At 50.4% G+C, this 22,622-nt stretch overlaps 8 protein-coding genes across 8 annotated transcripts; 3 read left to right on the top strand and 5 right to left on the bottom strand.

Annotated features, from left to right (window-relative positions):
* Positions 1–1,415: 1,415 nt before the first annotated feature.
* PpBr36_07410 (uncharacterized protein) lies at positions 1,416–2,780 on the bottom strand (the record flags this gene model as incomplete). The annotated part of the gene is made up of 3 exons (XM_029894547.1): positions 1,416–1,498; positions 1,578–1,835; positions 1,910–2,780. The coding sequence occupies 3 exons, from the start codon at positions 2,778–2,780 to the stop codon at positions 1,416–1,418; spliced, it is 1,212 nt and encodes a 403-aa protein (XP_029748157.1).
* A 5,162-nt stretch (positions 2,781–7,942) lies between these two features.
* PpBr36_07411 (uncharacterized protein) lies at positions 7,943–8,257 on the top strand (the record flags this gene model as incomplete). Its single annotated transcript, XM_029894548.1, has 2 exons — positions 7,943–8,091; positions 8,170–8,257. Coding segments are annotated over 2 exons (237 nt in total), but the record flags the coding sequence as incomplete, so codon positions are not given.
* A 4,019-nt stretch (positions 8,258–12,276) lies between these two features.
* PpBr36_07412 (uncharacterized protein) lies at positions 12,277–13,268 on the bottom strand (the record flags this gene model as incomplete). Its single annotated transcript, XM_029894549.1, has 2 exons — positions 12,277–12,368; positions 12,414–13,268. 2 exons carry the CDS (start codon positions 13,266–13,268, stop codon positions 12,357–12,359), a joined length of 867 nt encoding a protein of 288 aa, XP_029748159.1. The 3' UTR covers positions 12,277–12,356.
* Positions 13,269–13,777: 509 nt separating this feature from the next.
* Positions 13,778–15,385, top strand: PpBr36_07413 (uncharacterized protein; the record flags this gene model as incomplete). Its single annotated transcript, XM_029894550.1, has 4 exons — positions 13,778–13,807; positions 13,881–14,070; positions 14,299–14,347; positions 14,368–15,385. The coding sequence occupies 4 exons, from the start codon at positions 13,778–13,780 to the stop codon at positions 15,383–15,385; spliced, it is 1,287 nt and encodes a 428-aa protein (XP_029748160.1).
* A 584-nt stretch (positions 15,386–15,969) lies between these two features.
* On the bottom strand, positions 15,970–17,226 carry PpBr36_07414 (uncharacterized protein; the record flags this gene model as incomplete). Its single annotated transcript, XM_029894551.1, has 1 exon — positions 15,970–17,226. The coding sequence occupies one exon, from the start codon at positions 17,224–17,226 to the stop codon at positions 15,970–15,972; it is 1,257 nt and encodes a 418-aa protein (XP_029747898.1).
* A 1,149-nt stretch (positions 17,227–18,375) lies between these two features.
* On the top strand, positions 18,376–19,415 carry PpBr36_07415 (uncharacterized protein; the record flags this gene model as incomplete). Its single annotated transcript, XM_029894552.1, has 2 exons — positions 18,376–18,492; positions 18,561–19,415. The coding sequence occupies 2 exons, from the start codon at positions 18,376–18,378 to the stop codon at positions 19,413–19,415; spliced, it is 972 nt and encodes a 323-aa protein (XP_029747899.1).
* Positions 18,840–20,186, bottom strand: PpBr36_07416 (uncharacterized protein; the record flags this gene model as incomplete). The annotated part of the gene is made up of 2 exons (XM_029894553.1): positions 18,840–19,286; positions 20,178–20,186. 2 exons carry the CDS (start codon positions 20,184–20,186, stop codon positions 18,840–18,842), a joined length of 456 nt encoding a protein of 151 aa, XP_029748161.1.
* A 98-nt stretch (positions 20,187–20,284) lies between these two features.
* Positions 20,285–22,465, bottom strand: PpBr36_07417 (uncharacterized protein; the record flags this gene model as incomplete). The annotated part of the gene is made up of 1 exon (XM_029894554.1): positions 20,285–22,465. The coding sequence occupies one exon, from the start codon at positions 22,463–22,465 to the stop codon at positions 20,285–20,287; it is 2,181 nt and encodes a 726-aa protein (XP_029748162.1).
* Between the last annotated feature and the right edge of the window lie 157 nt (positions 22,466–22,622).

Raw genomic sequence — 22,622 nt, forward strand, 5'->3', positions numbered from 1 at the left:
GGTGTACCAGGGTTCGAGGGCCGGAGTCTTGTCATAGTATCAAAAAAAAAATCAAAAAAAAGGGTTCTCTTCAACGTTTTTGCGACAATTGCAAAACTAGCGCTTCTCGGTCTAGGCAAGGGTTTTTTTTATTCTTTATTTTTTATTGGGACGGACTGGTGGCACGAGGCATGTCGTCCGTGTTCTCTCGCAAAATCGGGCTTATTTTTTTTCCCTTCGTTCTTACTCATGATCACCTAAAGTAGGGACGAGCAGGCAAATTCAATCCTCAACCCGCTGCAAAGAATCCTGCACTCAGGGTTTCAAGTCCGGGCTAGTTGGCTGGTCTAGTGACCTCGTCACGACGAGTACCCCTCCACCAATCTCGGATTCGCATACAGTAGTGAAGGGACAACTACGTATGTCCGAACTGCGAGACGAGGCACAATAGCAATTACTACGTGTCATCCGTGGTACGGCAGGGAGAGTTACTACTATTAAATAACATTAAAATTTGAGATTGGTATCTAGCAAACATCAATATGGTGGGTAAGCAGGTATCTACTTCCAACTCGATATAACCCCGTGAGGGCAAAGTTGGACATGATTTCTAAAGAGGTGACGGTAAATAAAGTGAGTCCCTGAGAAATGAGAGGGGACAATCGAACAGGAAATACAGGGTAAAACCACGGCTTTAAGCAGTTTGGACCCCTTCCAGTAAAATAACGAAAATAACAGGTTGAAAAACGTTGACAAGCCACTCTACTTCCGATCCAGAACATGACCCCCGTAAACACCTCCATATGATGCAATAAAAAGGCAAACGCAAAATCCCACCCCCCGCTTGAGATGTATCCCTCCGAAGCCTTGTCCGTCGAATCATTGCAGACCATCGGAATTCCCAAAAAGAAAGAAAAAGGGTATCAACCAATCGACCCGGTCTTATGAGTTAGCAAACAGCAAAAGCAACGTAAAAAGAATAGAAAAAAAAAAGAAGAAGAAGAGGCAGTATTGCAGAAATTGCAAGGCAAAACAAATAGGGTGAAAAAAAAAAAGGGACACCTATACACGAGCTCGAGACATATACGTGGGGTACAGCAAGTTCCTCGCGAGCCGCAAAGTGTATGGGATGCGTTTATAAACCAGCCTTCCCAACCAACCAACTCCACCAATGTAACATTGTTTGCCATAGAACAAGATGATGGCCAGAGAGTCCGATGGGCAGTGAGTACAGCATAGGACTGACGAATTAGAAGAATAAAATCGACGTGGGTAAGGTGGGCAGATTCGCATTAATCGTGTATCGGAGGAGCCATGAGACATCAAGTCGTTATCATGGCAGGAATCCGTTGTGCCAGATACTCTAGACGACATCGCTTATCCAGGACGCGTCTAGCGTGACGAGGTCAAGTAATAAGAGTCATTGCAGCCTTTTGTTACTGTCTGCGAGAGGTTGAGGTTGCGGACGCTCCATTAGAATCGTCCCCTGAACCGTACAAGTCCGCACATTCTTCCAGAACTGTCGTTACGCGGAGCCGTCAGCCTGCGCTCCCCAGTGATTTGACTCGAGCCAAAAATGTTCGAACTTGGATACTTACTCGCAATGATTTGCTCCTCCCATACTCCATATTGATAGTCCACCAAGCCGTGGCGCTCGATCTGATCGCAAAGTCTCAATAGCTCCTTGGCCATTTTTTCTAAGCCTTCTTTGTTTATAAGCGTCTGGTTCCGCTGCAATTGCTGTCCAGATTCCATCAGCTCCTTCTGCTTTTGAAGCAGTGATAACCAGGCGTGATTGAAGTCATTCCAGAGCTTTATCCTGTCATTGTACAGGGTTTGATCGTCCGACGTTAATCCTACTCAGGCGCCATGTTTAGCTGATATCCTGTGCTTCTGATTCGGTCATTTATTTGTCTGGGCGCAGTCTTACCAAGTTCTGTGACATGTGACAGAAGCCAGTCGGACACGTTGAGAAGGGATTCGCTGGCTGCTTGAAGAATACCATTCGTCACATTTTGGAATATCTCCTTGAGCGCAGTCTGATAGCTTGCGTACGCCTCGTCCAACCCGCTGGTGGCCGGGTACTCCTGCTCATCCAAACTGACATCGGCCGTCGCTGCTGCCGGTGCTGCCGCCGCCGCTGCTGCACCAGCCGCCTGCGACGCCAGCCCGCTCATGCTGGCCATATTGCCAGAGTATCCGAGAAGGGCGTTCCTATCCGCTGGGTTTTGGTAGACCGCTGAGGACGTGTTTGAGGATGCGCCCTGGGCCTGCATGGAGGCGGTGCCCGTGTTGGACGCATCTCCAGAAAAGTATGGGTTTGCGCTAGCAACGTCAGCTGCCATCATCTGCAAGGCTGCTGTTGGCTGCCTCTGGAACGACTGCTGGCTCGTATCATATACGCCAGGGTTCTGAGCGCTAGCTGACTGTACATTGTACATCATGTTTGCTGTGTTGTAGCCCGCAAAGTTTTGCGTCTGCCGTCCATCTTGACCGTAGTCAGTCGTGGACTGATGATAGGAAGACATTGATGATTGTGGCATGGCCGTCCCTGTTGGGAATCCGCCTGCTGTGGAGTCTTGATAGTAACCGCTGTAACCTGCTGAACCGCCCATGCCCCGAGCTGTTCCGGCAGGGGAAGAGTTCAGAGGTGCCGCGCGGTATCTGCTGTCGGCCGATGATGAAGTCGCGTACCGTCGCTGCTGCGCAGGATCTTGGATCGATTGTTGGGGGTATCTCTGATTTGAAGCAGGATGAACTGGTTGTTCATTCTGCCTCCTACGAATATTGTTGTCATCCATGCCCCGATGGTGCGACAAGTTTATGGTCGTCGAGTGCGGCAGCACCTCTCCTCACCACACATTCAGTATTTGCCAGGCCGTCGTTGCTGGGCGGTCGTTTCTAAAAAACTGTGCTTGTTCAGCACGCGACGAAGTGTTCCGTTTTCTCGTGGATATCGGAGCCTAAGGACCTGCTGGCGCCTCAACCTGCTGCTGTTTGTTATTTTTTTATTCCAAACGCTGAATCGCGGGGCTACTGTGAGCGTCCTAGTACAATGCGCCGGAAAGCAGGATCAGATCGAGTGGTCTCTCGTGGCGGATTTGATAAGGCGCGCATGCGCTCAGCCGGGCGTCGATAATATCGATTACGTACAAAGATGTTGACTTGAAAGCCGGCGCAGTTGAGACGGTTTGGTTGGTGATTTTGGGGTTTCCGGTCGAATATTGCTGCTTGCTGTGGAAAAGAGTGTGGAGGCGCAAGTCAAAGTCTTAATATGCGCAATATGAGTGTCGTGGCAATCGTTGCCGGGTCAAGCCGACAAAAGGATGAAGGTTAGCAGTTGACTCGGGTCTTGGATGCCCCCTACTTCCCAAGGCCGGCTTGCCCTGAGTTCGTCAGCCTTGAACTGCTTCCCGGCAGACAAGAACTTGACTTGGAGGATCAAGAGCAAATGTGCAAGCATGTACGGTGTACACAGGCTTATGAATCCGCCGTGCGACTGGCCACTGCCGAGAGACGGCAGACCTGCTGTATGCCCACTCGCTTTCAAAATGGTAGCCGTGGGAGGCTGGAGAATCTCCCCGCTGCGAAAAGCTATATGGGTGGGATGCGGCAGTTGCAGACGTCGCAACCTGCGTCAAAGCTCTGGTCGACTCGCGCGCCGGTAAAATTATGAGTGGATAATAAGCCGTCTTCTTAGCTTTGCTGCACTATCGCAACTGGGACTATCCTGGCCGGGAAGTAGTAACGATCGTCTCGCATGACAAGCGCAACTTGGGAATGGCCTGTTAGGGTTACTTGGAACGTCGAAAGCCTGAACCGGAATTTGGGGCATTCGATTCGTCCACTTCCGCCACCACTTCCCTACTTCCAGGCTCGGTCTCTGGCTCGTATACCGACGACCTCAGGTGACAAAAGGACTTCTGCTATATCGATGTCTATGAGACGAGCCCTGGAAAATTAATGGAAGAACCGAAGCCAGGGTATCGATGAGAGTGACTTTTAAGAGGGCAAAAAAAAAAAAAAAAAAAAAAAAAAAAAAAAAAAAAGCTCGTAGGGATCAGGTGAATGGCGTGGGTCCCAGTCACGTCTTATACAAGCGCGGACTAGATGCCAATATTAAGGAAAAGCTAGTAACAGCTGGGCGAGTGGGCATGGAGAAAAAATAAAATAAAAAATAAAGGCCTTGAAGCTCGGACGAATTTGCTTGTAACAAGAACCAAGGCCAACAAACCCGGTCCAGGTATTATCCAAGGGTCAACAAAGTATATCGGACAGTATGTAAAAGGAGGAATGGAAGGTGGGAAAGCCGGGAGTAGGTGAAGGCCAAGGCAATCTCTTGATGCCAACACACACAGTCCAATAGAAGTGTAAAAGAAGGAGCAAGTCGGGAAGCACAAAGGAGCTATTAGCGGGTGTGGCTATGATATTGTGGGTAGTACGGGAGCCGAGATCAACAAATGGAGGCTGAAGATCTATCGGGGGAGGGATATCCCTGGTCGGGAGGGCCTCACCTGGAGGGGACTCCCTTGAGATGATTCTTATTTTCTCTTTTTTTTTTTTTTTTATCCTTTCTTTTTTTGGAGAAGAAAGAGCTTTGGGAACAGGGCATGTCAAGCCCCACCGAATGAAGGGTTTCGTCATTTTTGTCCCTTCTAAATCTGACACTGATTTGCCGGGTCTAGGAAATAGAATTGGGAAGGGGGCTTTTTTTTGGGGGTGTGGTTTGTTAAGTGGTGATGGGGTCCAGTTTGGAATTTGTTCATGGGAGTGGATGCTGCTTGTCACTACGTACCTTTGCTTCTTTCTTTAATTTTTTGTTGATTTTCATTGGCTTGCCGTTGGACTGTCCTGCAAGATGAGGCTGGGGATTTGGGGGACCGCCAGGAGCAAGGGTCGCACTCAGCCCAGAGAAAAGTAAAGTGGATGGCAGCTTGGTAGAATGTATGGTGCACGACCGGGGCGACAAAGCCATGAAGATCGCGGTCCAATTGCCCAATAAAAGGTTAGGTTTTTTTGTCTCTTTGCGGTCACGCCCAAAGTAGTCGCGGACACAACCAAAAATTGACAGAAGGTCGAAAAAGTTGGAGCGGCCAAGGCAGGTGACGGACTCCTCTAGCGCGCCACTTAATTTTTTTTTTTTTTTTTCCCCTTCCCTTCTTCTTTCTTTGTCTCGTTTTAGGCACGGACGAAAAAGGCCGACCTTGACATGGGTTGTCTTGTCAGACCAATACCTTCGAGAAACACGCCGAGCGTCAAAGTCTCGCACATGTCAGAAGAACGGGAGGAGGTGGGAAGGGATTAGTAAGGAAGGTAGTCAAAGGGGACTCACGGTACTTGCCGATGCCTGATTTCTTTCTCGTACGGGTGTGTCGTGCATGCAACCCCGACGGCCGTGCAGAAAAGGTTGGATAGAGATAGGCTATATCGTAATTGTCATGCGCAGATGCACGAAAACAGGTTCTAGTTGCGAGGAAGGAACAACCCCTCAGGAACTGGGAATTAGAGGGCGCGGAACAGACGGACGCCAAAACCAGATGAAAGAAACTCTGGCCGGGGCACCTGGCCAAAGTACAATAAACTAACAGCAGTAGCAGAGTGAGGCGGACGCCTTGCTAAGGTCGTTGTGGGTTTGTCAACACGACAGGATCAAGAAAGTTTGAAATTGCCAAAAGAATCCTGCCTGTAAGCGATGAAACTGTGCACACGAGACCAGGCCTGCTCTGCTTGCCTGCCTGCTTCCGTTACTGTCTCGTGGCACGGTGCATATTAAGCACGATGTGATGGGTGGTGTGGGTGTGGTGTTGGGCAGCGTTGAAATTGGGAGGGGTGTTTATTTCTTCTCTGGAGCAATCGGCCGAAACTCGCCGGCTACGATATGTTTGGAGCCCGCGTGCTATAGCTTCTTGTTCTTCTTCTTGGGCTGTTAATTTGTTTGTGAGGTGGTTGAAAGGCGCACCCTGTGTCTACATCGAGAGTAGTATTTAGTGTTAAATTGGTTTTCTGTTTTGGGCCTGTCTTGGGCGAAAGGGGGGACCGTTGAAGAAAAGAAGAAGAAAATGAATACTTGTTGCGACACTGCCCAAGCAGAACCCACCCCGAACCAAACGCGAGACGAAAGCTGCGCAAAATCAAAACGCCATCAGAGATGGAAGGAGCTCCCAGCAACAAGTGACTGGGAATAGCCTGTCTTCAGTGGAAGAAATAAACCTTAAATCAGTTTAGAGCCTGGCAAAACGTGTCTGACTAACACGAATTCTCCCGCAACGAGTCAAGGGCTGTGCCAGATAACTAAGGTAACCTCCACTGCCTAACTATTTGCAGCTGAAGCAGAAACCCACTGACTGCCAGATCGCTCCAATCCAGACGCAGTCTCTTTTTTTTTTTTTTTTTTTTTTTTTTTTTCTCTTACGAAGTATTTTTTTTTCTGTTGTCTAGTCCATGGTCACTTACCACTAACAGTAAAACTCTTCTATACACCCCCGCAGCTTATGTTACCGCCTTTCGACAAAGTTAAGGGAACCTTGTCTAACTTCGCTGATTTATCGCAATATTCGCTCTCGTCCAATCCGGCATGTACTCACTATTGGGATGATTTGACGTCGTCCAAGAGGTGTTGCATTAATTGTGCTCGGAATGTGATGTTCGCCCGAACCGCAGTTATGGTTTTGATGGTAGGGTTGATATTTGCGGGCGGGAGCCACAATGCATTTGTCCATGGCAGGTATGCAGGATAGGGAAGCGTTGTCTTCCTTCGGTCTAACGGGACGGAAGCCCTCGTTTGTTGTTTAATGGATGCGAGCCAAACTTCCGCCCCTCCATGGTCCAAGGCCTGGTCAAGGCTGGGTTGCCCCCTCTCTCTTCGCTTGTGCACATACTCGGCCCGGTGCCGATGTTCGATTCAGTACAACATTTCCAGTGTTTCACTGTCAGCAGCCCCTGGTTCGAGAGAAGAAATGAAAATAGAGAGTTGAGAGAAGGAGGTGGAAAAAATAGAAAAATAGAATAAAAAAAGACTATAACAAATACACATATTAGACAGGGCGCAGAAAGTCAATGAAGGCAGGCAGGTTGCCTCATTCCCCGTTGATTCCCAAGACATGACTGAGGGATAAAGCGTGTAAAGAGAATGGGTAAGGTAGGTGAGGTAATAATAGTAAGATGGAGCGCCAGGCGGCCATGATGAGCACGGTCGATTGATCCCAGATCGAGCTGCCCCTGCTTGCAAGATCATGTGGAATTGATCTGGAATTCGCGAATCATGCCCATCTGAAGAAACAAGAAAAGGGGGAAGGGAACAACTGGAGAGAAAAATAACAGCAAAGGAACAGTAACCGATGGCCTAATCCGTATAGCTCCCCACTACTTTCATGGAAGAGCAAATAAGCCCATCAAGCTCAAGTATTACAAGGCAGAGAGCAACCAAGGCCAGCCCTCGCACGACGACCAATTCCCTCCTTGACATTGACTCGATACTCGTTCCCTAATTTACCAACAATTTGAGCCCTGACTCGGGAACTAACTTGGCACGATGGGCATGTCAGTTTATTAATATAGTGTTGGCTGCACAACGATTGTCTGTTTATGCCATTTATCCAAGGTAGTATGCTTTTGAGACCTGATGAGAGACCCCCCCCCCCCATGGCCGTCTCAGGGATGCGAGAGATGCGAACCGACTTGCCAACACGAGCAAAACTGATTGATCCTCACAGCGATAATCTGGCAATTACGGGTACGTGGCCTTAAGTAAATGCGTCCATTTGCTGAGGTGGTGGTGTGAGTTTGAACCCTGATCCCTACACCTCCCTCCAATTGCAACAACTCACGAGTGATGTCGTTGAAAAAAATATATGGGTGGAACCGACAAACCCCTGGTACCCAATTCCTGCATAAGCCGGGGGGTTGCAAGCAAGCCGAGCAGGGGTTGTTTGCTTCTGCTACACGCCCCCTCCCCCCCGGTAAGGTGCCGGCACCTGAGTTAAGTGGTTCCTCGAATCGAGCGAGTATCGGCGAGGTCGGGCAAGGTGCCAAGCGGCGCTTGCTGCAAATTCGCAATTCTCTCGCGGAGAGGGGGGCCGCGGATTCCACTTACGAAGTACGCACGCCAGTCCGGTAACTGAACGAGCACTGTATTCGGAGCAAAATATTTTGGGGCACTCTTGATTTCACGCTTTGTGGAGCATGCTCCAGTTCGGGTCCGACCCTCAAGACTTGCTCCGGCATACAATTTCAGGCACATGACCCGGGGGAGTACGCCTGTTTCGCGAAACACATTTAGGGAAACGCGCTTGCTAACAGGTACCACGTTGCGTATCGGGACCAGTTTTCTCATTTTACGTACAGAATATGCTGTCATGTGTTCACCATGGGTATTATATTATTGCTTATGCATATTCCGGGAGTTTTGCGAGGTATTAATTACCTCGTTACTCCGAGCCCGAGTGTGGGCTGAAAAGAAACATGCCCGGCCGGCAAGTCCATGTGTGTGTGTGTGTGTGTGTGTGTGTGTGTGCCTCGGTGCTGTGTAAGCGCACAGTCCACACGCTTTCAGGCTGCAATTTGAAATTTACCCTTTCTGGATATGCGTATGACGCCACATTCTCCCGGTGGTTGCCACCATGGCGCAAAAGATACCTTACCTATATCATCTACGATATAATGTCTTGCAAAGTATTGTAAGTCTGGAAAGCTGCTGTATTTGTAGTACTTGGTATGATTAATGATCGCCAGGAACATCCGCTCGGCTGACAGTAGATATAATGACCAAGAAAAATGATCAAGATAATAGGGGCAAAGAGGCAAGGAAGAAAAAAAAAAGCCTCAATTTGCGCTAAACTGCCATCACACGGGTTGGTCCCTGCAATTAATAGGCACAATGGAAAGAAGGCGAACAGAATTTCGTCTTTCATCACTTGATATGAAAATTGGTGTAAGCTGTTCTGGTTCTGTCTTTCCTGAGTTGGGCTTTTTTCGTGTCACCAGCCCCGGCCCAACCGCGTTGTTGGATACTCCACCCTCTGCCCCGGAGCTGGCTCCAGCTCCCAATCGCTGATAAGATCAAGGGTCGGCGGCCTATCAAATTGACCGCAGCTAGAATATTAGCCTCGTGAGGACAAGCTTGCGAACGGCGAACGAGTACAAGAGTGCCGAGGAGAGCCGAGAAGGAGAACAAAAACAAAAACAGAAGATGACAAAAGCAATCAATCAAAGCTGAGAAACCGAAAGCGTTACTGTTTCTTGTACGGAGCAGCACATTTGTGCACGTCCCTGGTTCACGCCGCAATTTAGCATATCTACCGTGCATGTACATTAGTTTAGGTACGTTAAACGTACCTGGAGCTATCTACTATAAACAATTACCACGTCATGCCATCATTCCCTAAGTACCTGCTCAATCCCATTGTGCAAAAAGTTCGATTATACTGTAGCGGGTGCTATCCGAGATGCAAGGGACGGATAAATAAAGGGTACATACATTGTCATACCTCACACCTCGAAATGCAACCAATCCCGTATGACGATCAAATGATGATCCAGAACAAATGCCGCGCAAGGTCAGCTCAGCCACACGAGGCCAAAGACTTGCCTAGGCCCATGGTACCGAAGTTGACATGATCGGTGCATAGCGAAACTGCTTACTTCTTTCAGCTGCGGTGTAATCGTGGGGGCCGGATCTACGATCCTGTCACTGCGTCACCGTCACTACAGCCTTATTTCGAACCTGCCCTGAACCCGGGTCATACGGGTGCGTCGATCTCGAACAGGGGTGGAAAGGGCACGTCTCCTCATCCATCCCTTCGCTTTTCACCCTGTCCTCTCTTAATATAACATCCCGATATTTTTCCCCTTATGGCAACATAGGACCTGATAGGGCCTGTCCTTATAGCAAAGCGCACCATTCTACTGCCATCTTCCTCAGCTCGTGGTCATTATTTGCTGCGCACTGCAACCCTCTCGTCCGATATTGGCTGGGATGCCGGTTCGCGCTTTGATGTTTCTGCCTTTGATCTGATGTTTCCTCACGAACCATTGTTTCTTGAGCAGAAGCACGTTCGCGCCGCCACCCCTCGTTTTTTTCCCAAGACGGAAACTCACCGGAACACACCTTTCCCACCTGGCCCATCCGAGTCTGGTTTGTTTATGCGCTCCTACATCTGAATTCTGATGTGTGTGTCGTCTCTTCTTATTCTTTCTTTCTTTTTTTTTCTTTTTGTTTTCTTTAAATCTCCCCCCTTTTTTTTTCATCTCACCAAGCGCTTCCAGTGTCACACAATCTGCTTGTCCCGAACCCGCCACAGCCGTGCATGGTTCTGGACCGTGATTCTGCAGGTCTTCTCGCGTCTATTGCTTCATTTAAACGTCGAAACAAGTCATTCTCTGTCTTCAACCGAATGGCTATGTAAATTGCTTTCACGGAACTTTCCGCCCCGAAAACCGCACTGCTCTTTCCATTTCACAGAGGCATAAGCTTTGCGCAGGAAACTCCGTCTCGTGCCTTCCCTAACCCGATTGATGCAAATCATTACCCATTGCTTGACTTGCCCAAAATGGGAGGAACCAATGTTCCGTAGCCTCATTTTACACTTGCTGTTCGTACCTTATCGGACGTACAATCGGGCTTTGCGTGGTACTCGCTCGATTCTTCCAACATCCCCAAACTCGCCCGTTTGGATGGGATTGCCCCCGTCCGAATCCGACTGTTGGGATGGTTTTAGGACTGTGACATCTTTTCTCATTATGCACCTCGTATATTCAGTCTAAGGCACGCGGTTACACAACTTGTGCATCTTGTGTACAAAAGTTCCCCTCGTCTGATAAAGCCGTTATTTCCTATGTTCAGGTCGCCACCTATGGTATGAGGTGACCAACCAAGCTTGCAGTGTCGAAATAGGTAAAGGAACTGTACCAAACCTTGTTGTTAAGGCCTAGAACTAATGAAGAGGTTCTCTTTTCCCGGCCACAGTGGACCGCCACAAAGCCCACGAATATCGACTTTGATACTATGAGTAATATCAACAAGCTTTATGTATTATGTGGCAAATCTAAGTCTTTCAGAAGGCTCCCCGATGGTTTAATGAGTGTGGTAGTATTGAAACCCTCATAAACCCTTCGTTATCAGGTGATAGGTACATCATCTTGCTGGGCTTTGACCCTTTCAGTTGCCACAATGCACCGAGGAATGATGCACATACTGACTTTTACTACCTCGCCCTACGAAGTGGGCTTGGATGAGACGCTGACTATTTGTTTGATATCTACATACTTACCTTGACTTTAGACCGTACTTCTTCAGCCTAGAGTGACGCAACACGAGCCACATCCACAACCCAAAACCAATGATCCGCCGTAAGAAGGCTTTTCAATTTCGTCAAGGTCCGTTCGAGATGCCTCAATCTTACTAGCAGTAACGAGGACGGCTTTGATGCGAGCAGAGACCTGAAACAAGGGACAGCAATAACAGCCCTATATGCTGGCGGGATTCTTTCCTCCTTTTGGACAAGAATCCCACCCTTCGCCTCTTTCAATCGGTCCGCTCACAGTCTTGAGCAATGTTGAACTCATCGAGGCTGCATGCTGTTCGTGTCACCCATCCGATTCAACCATTCTCTGGAAACATCCGCTCGCCAAGGGTGCGTATCGGGCCGTGACTTTTTCTGGCGGCCACCGTAAACCCACGTGGCGTATGCAAGGAGACTCATGCATCATTTTCTTCTCATATTATACCAGAACGTACCTTTTGACGAGGAAAAGAAAGAACAAGTCATTACTCATAGTGTCTTGTGGCTGGCAGGCGTCATAAAAGCTGACCAGATAGGTCTATGCTGCTGGTGGCTTCAAGTGGCTTTTGTTAAGCAAGCCCCCTTATGAACAATGCAGAATCAATGCACATGAAACATCACCAGCCGACGCGTGTGTTTGTGAAATCCACTTTCCATTGTCCCTGAACTGGAACTGGAGGATAGAATCAATGAATAACGCTCCGTATATATGCCACATTTATATGGTTGTACATGGGAATAATACATGGCAAGCATCTCGTCACCATGCAAGCTTCGGACGCATGATTTCGCATCCGTTGCCTGAAAGGCACAGACACTTGCTCGGGGCAACTAGCACGTCGGTGGCTGAACCTGACCACTGTAGTAGCCTGTGATAGCTTTTCGAGAGCACAATACTGTAGCCGTGACGAGTGTCCAAACCCCCATGGGCGGCTCATCAAGGGACTCATTCAAGTTCTGTTTCCTCAACCGTCGTTGCCATCTTTCCCACCAACTGCCTCGCAGGAGTGCAGGTAGCTTAACGCTTAACCCAAGCGGGCATCTTCCTAGCCTTGACGTGACCAGGCTTCTTTCTCTCAACCATCCTCGGGTCACGAGTCACACAACCGGCTGCATAGAAGTATAGTTAGCAAGGAATAGAGAGTTGAAACTGACAAGTCGAGCGTCTTTACCTCTCCTCAAGGCAGGCTTGAGAGCTGGCTCGTGAGCCATCAAAGCCTTGGCGACCGCCAGCGTCATCGCCTCGGCCTGGCCAGTCGGACCGCCGCCCTCCACCAATGCCCAAACGTTGTACTTGTCCAGCCTCTGAGAAGCCCGTAGTGCCCAAATGGCGCTCTCGCGGTCGTGAACACGACCGAATGCCTCTGCCAAGCTCTTGCCATTGATAACAACCTCTCCTGAACCCTCAACAACCCAGGCACGAGCAACCGATGTCTTCCTCCTGCCGGTACCCAGCGCTCGGCCAAACTTGTCGATGGGAATGGTGCGGACGGCGTTTCCGTGTGCATTGATATCACGCTTGAACGGGTGTAGAGCTTGCACGACTTCTTCGCTCTTCAGGTCCGGGTGGATCTTGTGTAGGTGCTTCGCCATGGCGATACATTCACTGTAGTGGCTGGCGCGCACCGCCTCACCGCAAAATGCGCGGTAGTCCTGGAACTTTCGCCATGCCACGCGCGGGACCTTGTCGGGAGGCGCGTGAGGGACATGTTGGAAGCGGCGGTAGAGGTTCTGGATCTTGATGAAGTCGTCGTTGAACCTGGCTGAAAGGGTGAAATAGGACGGTGACACGGGTAGAGGCCGTGCATGCGTAATCATTGCTAAGTGTATTCCCTTGGCAGCTGCATCTGCTGGACTCATTGGCTCCGCCTGGGTCGATGATGCTCGGATAGTCGTTCGTGCCGGCGTGATACTGAGGGCCTGGAAGCGCTTTTCAAGAGACTGCCATTGTATCCTTCGTGGTCTAGTGCAGCCTTGTAAAAAGGCCAGGCCGGCCCGTGGGGTGGTCATTTTGTGATCCAACTAGCAATGACCCTCAGGGCATCGCTGTGCAGAGTAGAGGTATGGTGTGTCGGGTTTGCCGTCGTCGCAGTCAGTCTTCAATCCAAAGCGAGAATTGGAGCTTACAGCATGCATGTCGGCACTGGAGATTTTTTGAGCCAAGCTAGCTACACGTGACGCGACGGCTACTGGTCCAATCCGGGTGGAGCTTGAGAGAGAATGGTAGTAGATGCAGGGTAGGCACCCAGAAATATATGTATGCACCTATGTAGCAAGCGAGACATTGGATGCTCCACTGAAAGTTTGGTTGCTGGACAACGGTTATGCCCCACAGAAGGTCCTCGTTCCCAAATTGAGCAGAGCAGACCCCTCGGAGAGGACCGAGCGCCCGCGACTGCCCCTCATCGATCCTGGACGCATATTTCAATTTTTCTTCGCCGCAGAAAAAAAAGCAAATCGTTACTCTGTGACAACCACATTTTCTCAAGCCCACGTTTTGGTAGCACAAGATCGCAACCATGTCGTTCGGAAAGCTTTACACTTACGAGGTTCGTCTACTACCTGACAGCCAGCCACTAACGCCACTACTGAGCAGTTTGTGCTAACGTTTTGTTTAAACAGAAAAACCCGAGGTCGACTGCGATCCTCGCGGTTGCAAAGGCCAACGACACTCCCCTCGAGGTTGTCACCGTCGACCAGGAGAACAACATTCCTGCCGACTACACCAAATACAACAAGCTGGGCAAGGTCCCTACCTTTGTTGGTGCTGATGGCTACGTTCTCTACGAGTGCATTGCCATTGCTGTCTACGGTATGTCGATTTGATGCTAGTCTCGTCTTTGTCACGATGACTCAACCCCTCTTATCTGCGTTACTCCTACATGATGATCTAGACAATCATTTACAGTTATCCCTGGCTGAATAACTCTATGTGTTGACTTACTCTAACTTCTGATCTTTCTGTCCACCCTTTACATTTGCAATTTTTGAACAATGCCCGCGCTTGACACTGGAATGACAGTAGCTGACTTATTCACAGTGACCTCGCAGAATGAGAAGACCACCCTCTTGGGCAAGACTAAGCAGGAGTAAGTAGTCAACCGTCTAGGACCTTCGTTGAGGACTCCGGGGACATCTGGCTAACCAGAACAAGCTATGCCTCTATCCTTAAGTGGATGTCTTTCTTCAACCAGGAGATCCTCCCCAACATGGGTGCCTGGTACCGCCCTCTCCTGGGCAAGGACCCGTACAACAAGAAGGCTGTTGAGGACGCTTCCAAGCGTGCTCTCAAGGCCATCTCTGTCGTCGAGGAGTACCTGAGGGACAACACCTTCCTCGTTGGCGAGCGCATCACCCTGGCCGATCTGTTCTCCGTTGGCATCATCGCTCGCGGCTTCGAGTTCTTCTTTGACACCAAGTGGCGCCAGGAGTACCCCAACGTTACCAGGTGGTACACCACCGTCTACGACCAGCCCATCTACTCGGCTGTTGCTCCCAAGCTGGAGCTCCTCGAGACGCCTGCCCTGACCAACACTCCCCCCAAGAAGCCCGAGCAGCCCAAGAAGGAGGCCAAGCCCGCTGCTGCCCCCGCTGCTGCCGCCGCCGACGAGGAGGATGAGCCCAAGCCCCAGCCCAAGCCCAAGCACCCCTGTGACCTCCTGCCCAAGCCTTCCGTTCCTATTGATGAGTGGAAGCGTCAGTACTCCAACAACCCCGTCCCCCAGGCCATGGAGTGGTTCTGGAAGAACATGGACCTTACCAAGGACTACTCCATCTGGAAGGTCGAGTACAAGTACAACAACGAGCTGGGCGTTCCTTTCATGTCTTGCAACCTGATCGGCGGTTTCGAGCAGCGCCTTGAGGGCTCTCGTAAGCAGCTTATGGGCTCTGCCTCTGTCTACGGTGACGGCCACGGATCCTTCATCCAGGGTGCCTTTGTCATCCGTGGACAGGAGCACGAGCCCGTCTTCAACGTCGCCCCCGACTGGGAGTCTTACACCTTCACCAAGTTGGACCCCAACAACGAGGAGGACCGCAAGTTCGTCAGGGACGAGTGGGAGTGGGAGCGCACCGTCGTCAAGGATGGCAAAGAGTACCCCCACTACGACGGCAAGGTCTTCAAGTGAAGTGACAAAGTTGTCGCATCACTACCGATATACACCTAACCCTAAAAAAACGAAACAAAAAAAAAAAAAAAAAAAGAAAAAAAAGTATGGATGGGAAAAGGGTAAAAATGGCTTGGGAGGGAAGGGTTCCGCCCAGGTCTGGATGGGATGGGTAATTACGGCAAGGGAATGAGTTCACGATGGAGGGATATCTGGGATGATGGTACGACAAAATCATAATCAAGCACGCCATTTTCGTGTGGCAGATGTGGTGTAAAGGGCATACAAGCGTTGTTATCCGTTTCGGTAGATACCTTTGCTATGTTACGATCTTTTGCCAACAAAGTAAACCGTGATGCAGACGCCTGTGATAATGTTTTCCGTTATCAAATTCCTGTAATGACTTAAGACAAAACGCCATGGGTGAAGTGGCCCGTCTAATCCTTATGCCAGCTGAACATGGAAAATGAAGGGTGGAAGATAAAGAATGTCCTAGGCACAAAACCTGCCTGTCCCATAAGCTAACATGGTGAAATTCCAAAAAAAAAAAATAAAAAAGAAGAAGATTGGACGGCAGCGATACCGCAGATTTCCCACCCTCTCCTTCATTGCATGACAAAAGGTGTAGCACGCATGTAACTACTGACATTAGTCTGGAAACTGAGCTCGTTGAGGTAGTCGTGAACCTGGGGCAGAACCTCGGGGGTCTCATGTAGGTTGCCGACAAATTCGGGCACGCAGACGAGGTTGTGCGGCTCGCTGCGGGCCTTCTCAACCGAGTCGTCGACCAGGATGGTGTTGGTCTGGTCCCAGCGCTCGCCCTGAGCGATTCCGGGATGCGAGGCCGCGACGTTTGCGTCCACCCACAACCTGGTGAGGCGCTTGTAGACCTGTACGCGCTGGGCGTAGTCATGGCTGCTGAGCCCGAACCTGTCCCTGCCCCAGACGGCGACGAGGCGGTCCCGCTGCGCCTTGTCCACTATCAGGTTGTCGATCATGGCGTCGACGTTGGCCGGTTGGGCCGAGGACCAGACGGCGACCCAGAAGCGAGAGAGGAGGTAGTTCAGGAACGTAAGGGCGTGCGGTCGCGCGACGAAGGCCTGGGGATTCTTGGAGGGCCGGAAGAGGAGCGTACCGTTCAGGTCCAGGACGATCAGTATGGGCTTGGGGCTTTCGAGGCGGACTGGCGACTCGGAAGCCAGATTTAGGTACTCTGGGGTAGGATTCGGGACACCGCCCGATTCGGCCGACGGGGCCAGAACTATCTTTTGCTGGTGTCGTTTGCCATAATTCTTCTCTATCCTGTCATTGCTCGTCGGGATATGCGCCTGGTGTGAAACTCCATGGCGGCGAGCCTTGTCTTCCCGGGGAACTCGGGGATGTCCCTGAGGACGTTGCTGTGAGAAAGGAGGTGCCAGTGGGTTGAAACCAAAAGCGCCAAAGTTGCCCATCGGCTGGTTTAGTCCTGGGAACGGGATAAAGGCATTCGGTAGAAACCCGTTCTGATCGGAGCGGATTCCTCCCATGCCCAATGGTAACATGCTATTGTTCCATGCTGAGGCTGGGTATGGCTGAGCGGGCTCTGAGAGAGCCGAACCTTGGGAGGATGCCCCCCGAGGTTTAGTAGGGGAGTTGGCTTGCATTTGCGAATCCTTGGCGGCGGCAGCAGCAGCAGCAGCAGCTCTCTTCTTTTTCTTCTTTGAAAGCTTGGTCACCTTAGTCTTAGATTCCCCATCAACGAAGGCTCGAGTGGTAACAGAAGCAGCAGGTTGCCTATGAGAGCTTGCCTTCTTTTTGGCCTTGGACTTGGCCATCTGACTGGGATGCCTTGCTTTATGCTGATATTGTACACCTTCCTCCATCTTTGTATCGGGATACACAGCGGCGGGATGCTCCGCCTGTCTATTAACTATACCCGAGACGAGTCTGGCTGCTGGGCGGCTCTGGGTCAGGTGAACGACTGGTGTAGCAGCTTTGCCGTAAGGTGAACAGACGTGAGGAAAACGAGCTAGGCACCTGGCCCGGGTACTTGTTGGTATTGTCCTATGGAGGGTTGCAAACTTGCAAATCCCCACATATCGCATCTATCTATCTTGGGCCTGCTCGCTATGGAGTGAGACTGGGTAGATAGATGAGGTCAAGTGGCCTGGAGACTGAGAAAAATCTGAGCTTGGTTTCGGGAACGGGAAGACGTCCACCGCAACAGGAGGATGGAAGCGATAAGAAAAAAAGAAAACAAAAGACAGATCCAAAAGGTGACAGTATAAACCTACCAGTTGGCTAATGCTAGATAGAACTAGTCTTGAATGTTCTATGTGTGTATGCCTGGCAATCACTTGAATTGATCCTGATCTGATGTAAAGAGCGAGACAGGTCTTGAAAACCAAGGGACACGAATCAAAGGAGCAGATTGAAGCAGTATTAAAAAAGCTTCAAGGACCGCAGGTCGTGAATTAATCGTAAAGATTTTGGGGAAAACGCTTTTTCTCTGCGCGAGAGATTTGTTTAATGCGCGCGCACGTTGACAATGCCCGACAAAGCGAGTGAATCGCAGCACTGCCAAGCAAGCGTACATGGATTTTCGGGGCGACACACGTGAGGGAGCAACGAATTTTTTACTGTACCGCTCGCTCACTTGGTGCCTGGGTCATGTTTCCTCCCCCGTATCACCCACCCTTCAACAAGATATTTTGGCCAGTGTTGTTACATGAATTTTCGAAAATCAAACTTGACCTTAATTCTTGATCTCGGTGTATTTTCTTTTTTCTGTTTACCCTACTGGATAGTACAAAGATTTATTATTACCAGAGGCAGAAGCGGGCAGAGTTAGACAAACAATAGACGAGCGTCTGCAAGGGCGAGGTTTTACCCCACTTCACAGTGCAGATAGTGTCAAATCAATCAAGTCTTGTGTCGACATTTTCTCACCCATCAAAATCTATCACCTAGTTACCAACCCTTCATCGCCGACGTGCGTTGGCAAACCCGAGAAAACAGCACTATTATCCCTCATGGAGCTCTCAGGGCGCAAAAGAAAGGCCGTCTTTGACCCTGAACGAAGGGTCAAGGTACGGAGGCGCGATGTTGAAAAAGCAGATGCTTGGGAGCCCCCATCAGAAGATGAACACGTATATACACCATGTTGTGCTTGGGTTACTTATTTGATGCAAGGACAAGTTGCTGATACAGACCCCAGGATTGTCGTTCCTCTTTGCCCGCAGACGAATCTGATCAGGGCCAGGAGGAGGACGAAGATGACGAGGAGGAGGAGGAGGAATCAGGCGCTTCAGAGGCTGAAGACGACCGCGAGGCTCAGCTATCATTTGGAGCTCGGCTGCGTCTAAGTCAAAAACGACAAAGACTCCAGTCCAAAGACTCGGCCGACAAAGACCCTTCTGATAATCAGGAGTCATCATGGAGAGGTCGGCAGGCTCGAGATAGCAGCAACAGCAGCAGCGGCAAGCCGGGTTCCAAGTCAGCCGCCGCCGCCGCCTCCGCTTCTGCGCCGGGCCGCAAAACCAAGAGCGCACCCGAGGAAATGTCGTCCAAGCGGCCCGTATCTCGGTACCGCGAGGTGGTCAAGCCGCCGCCCAACGCGCGACCGAAGCCGCGGGACGTGCGGTTCGAGCAGGAGCTGACGGGCGAGGACTACCGGCGGTTCCGCCGCAACTACGCCTTTCTGGACGAGTACCGGGACGATGAGATGGCCAAGCTGCGTGAGATCATCACGCGGAAGAAGGGCGTTACGCCCGCGGACCGCGAGGACGCTAAGCTGAAGCTGCGCAAGATGGAGGACGAGAAGCGGTCGCAGGAGCGCAAGGACCGCGAGGACGAGCTGATGCGCGAGCACAAGAAGAAGGAGAAGGAGCTCGTCAAGCAGGGCAAGAAGCCCTTCTTCTTGAAGAAATCGGAGCAGAAGAAGCTGTTGCTCATGGACAAGTTTGCAGGAATGAGCAAGAGCCAGGTGGACAAGGCCATCGAGAAGAAGAGGAAAAAGGTTGCTGGCAAGGAGAAGAAGCAGCTACCGTTTGCGAGGAGGACAGTGGAATAGATGCATGTGCCTGGAGTTTGGCGAGTTTGTTATTGTCTTCATACAAAATTAGCGAGTGATCTTAAACGAAGACATACTACACTCCGACATCCCTGAAGGCTTTGCCTTGGGGGTTCATTATGACAAGTCGCTGTGGCTACAAACTATGGTATATTTGCTTCCTTGCTAGTGATTGCGATCCCTAATTCTCTTTTTTTTTTTTTTTTTTTTTTTTTTTTTTTTTTTTTTTTTTTTTTTTTTTTTTTTTTTTTTTTTTTTTTTTTTTTTTTTTTTTTTTTTTTTTTTTTTTTTTTTTTTTTTTTTTTTTTTTTTTTTTTTTTTTTTTTTTTTTTTTTTTTTTTTTTTTTTTTTTTTTTTTTTTTTTTTTTTTTTTTTTTTTTTTTTTTTTTTTTTTTTTTTTTTTTTTTTTTTTTTTTTTTTTTTTTTTTTTTTTTTTTTTTTTTTTTTTTTTTTTTTTTTTTTTTTTTTTTTTTTTTTTTTTTTTTTTTTTTTTTTTTTTTTTTTTTTTTTTTTTTTTTTTTTTTTTTTTTTTTTTTTTTTTTTTTTTTTTTTTTTTTTTTTTTTTTTTTTTTTTTTTTTTTTTTTTTTTTTTTTTTTTTTTTTTTTTTTTTTTTTTTTTTTTTTTTTTTTTTTTTTTTTTTTTTTTTTTTTTTTTTTTTTTTTTTTTTTTTTTTTTTTTTTTTTTTTTTTTTTTTTTTTTTTTTGAAATCATCACACCAGACTGTTATGCTATCTAAACCTCTAAGTATATATACTACATACAGTGTACATGAGTGGTATCTTCGCCGTGATTGTTTTACATGTTACATGATCTTAAAACCTCCCGCCTGCCGCAGCAGTCCGAGTCCTTCAATACTGTCCTCTGCAACTCAAGCTTCAGGCACAAGTCCGGATTTCTTGACGCTCTCGGTAAACATCTCCCGGCACTTCACCTTGCTCCCAAGCCTGGCACACAAAAGAAAAGCCCCGCTCAGCTTCCGATGAAGACTGTACGTCTCCTCTGGCGGAGGCGCGAGGCGCTCCTTGATCATGACGGGGATGAAGCTCTTGACCCGCTCGGTGATTGTCTGGTCGCGGAAGTCGTACACCTCGGGCGCGGACTCAAGGAAGGGCTCGGCCAGAGTCAGCACCGACTGCGTGTGCGCATCCAGCATCACCTTGCTCTCGTGGCCCGTCAAGTACCCCAGCTCCTCGGACAGAACGCGGACGCCCTCTCGGTCGCCCTTGGACGCCGCGTACAGCAACCTGACGTACAGAGACACGAACCGCTCCGGGTACTCGCGCGAGGCGCCAAAGTCGAGCAGCTCGAGCCGGCCCGTCTCGGCGTTGTAGAGGAAGTTGGTCCAGTTGGGGTCCGTCTGCATGAAGCGGAACTCGGTTATCTCGCGCAGGCACAGCCGTAGAATGTGGGTCCCGATCCGGTCGCGCTGCTCCTGGGTGAAGGAATGAATGCCCCGCGTGACGCCGATGCCGTGCATAAACTCCATCGTCAACACCTGCTTCCCTGACGCGGCCGTAAAAACGCGCGGCACGGCAAAGACGGCATCTTCGTCCCCGTCGAGGAGCGTGCGGTAGCGCTGGGCGCACTCGGCCTCGCGCTCGTAGTCACACTCCCAGGCGAGCTCGGTGCGCGCGTTGGCGATGGTCTTGTCGAGGTATAGCCCCTTTGGCAGCAGCTTCGTCGCAGCGAGCAACATCCCCAGGTTGTCCAGGTCCGAGTTGATGCTGTCGGCCACCCCGGGGAACTGGATCTTGACTGCCACCTCCACAGGCATGCCGCCCTCGACTTGCGGCTTAAGCGTTGCACGGTGAACCTGACCTATTGAAGCGGCAGCGATAGGCTTTTCTTCAAAGGTCACAAAGAGGTCTCTCCACTCGGAGCCTAGGTTTGCGGCCAGCACCCGGTCGCGCTGCCACGCGGGCATATAGTCGGCCCTGTCCTGCACGCGTTGCAGCACCTCTCGGATCGGACCCGGGAGCATCTTGGAGTCCTGGAACGACAGCATCTGGCCCATCTTGAGAGCGGCGCCGCGCATGCGCGAAAGCTTGGACACCAGACGCTCCATGTTGGCGGGGCTCAGCATGGCTGATGTTCCAGACGTGCCGCCACCGAAGCCACGGCTGATGGATTCGGTCAGCGCGCCGCCCAGCATGCCGGCCGCCAGACCGCCGTAGTTCCAGATGCGGCTGAGCCGGGTTGCCGGCACCTTAGACTCGCGGAGCTGGTAGCCCGAGGCTGCCGGCGCCGGATCTTGTGCCACCTCTGCAGCGGCAGATGGGGATGCCGGGGTGGATATAGTCGGAGATGTGACTGTAACAGGCTCAACGGCATCTGCCTTCGCCGTGGCTATCTCTTCCGACGCTTCCGGTTTTTGCAGTGGTTTGCTCGCTACTTCGGACTCTTTCCTAGAATACTCTGCTGTCAAGCTTTCGAGTCGAGCGGCGTCGGAAGCTCTTGCGCCCTCTACAGTACCTGTAACCTTAAAAGCGTCCTTCGTGCCATCACTGTCCACGTCTGCATCCGACTGGAGAGATTCGAGTATTTTGGATCCCCTTGAAGTCTGGAATATGTTGATATTAATGCCTTCGGGCATCCCATCCGCGGCAGTGGCATCCATCCCTCCCAGCTTCGCCGGTGCGGACTCGAAAACGGGCCTTCTCGGTGTTTTTGTTGCTGCAGCAAAGAGGCCATCGCGGGTCGCCCACGGCGCAACCTGCCTATCTCGGCCCAATATAGCGGCCTCGCCGACTGCATCACGCCCGGCATTCGAACTGGGCTGCGCACGCGTCACCGTTTCTGCTGCTTCGGGGATGGGCGTCGGGACCGAGCTGACAGGCGTTGTCGGTGCCGCGGCGCCTGTATGAGCATTGGAAGGCTCGGGCGCCGAGGCGGGATTTGATGGAGCTGCGGTCGCCGGGCGTGCAGTCAAGCTCGAGCTCTTGCCGAAGCGGTCAATCTGCCTGGCGCGGAGGGCGACATGCTTCGACGCCACCGAGCGCGAGGCGCTGGCTACGGCAGCGAGGTCGAGAACGATGTCGGCGAGCCTCATCGCAAAGGAAGCGCTTCGGGGGTTACCGTGATGAGACTAAGGTCATTGTCTTTTTTTCTGACGTTGGTGGTGGTGGTGGGGTGTAAAACGCTTGCTCGGCTTGAGGTGTCTGTCTGCAATGAGCTCGGGAGAAAAACGTGGGAACGGAGCCTCAAGC

Source organism: Pyricularia pennisetigena, chromosome 1 (genome assembly GCF_004337985.1).
Source record: "Pyricularia pennisetigena strain Br36 chromosome 1, whole genome shotgun sequence".
Classification (NCBI taxonomy): domain Eukaryota; kingdom Fungi; phylum Ascomycota; class Sordariomycetes; order Magnaporthales; family Pyriculariaceae; genus Pyricularia; species Pyricularia pennisetigena.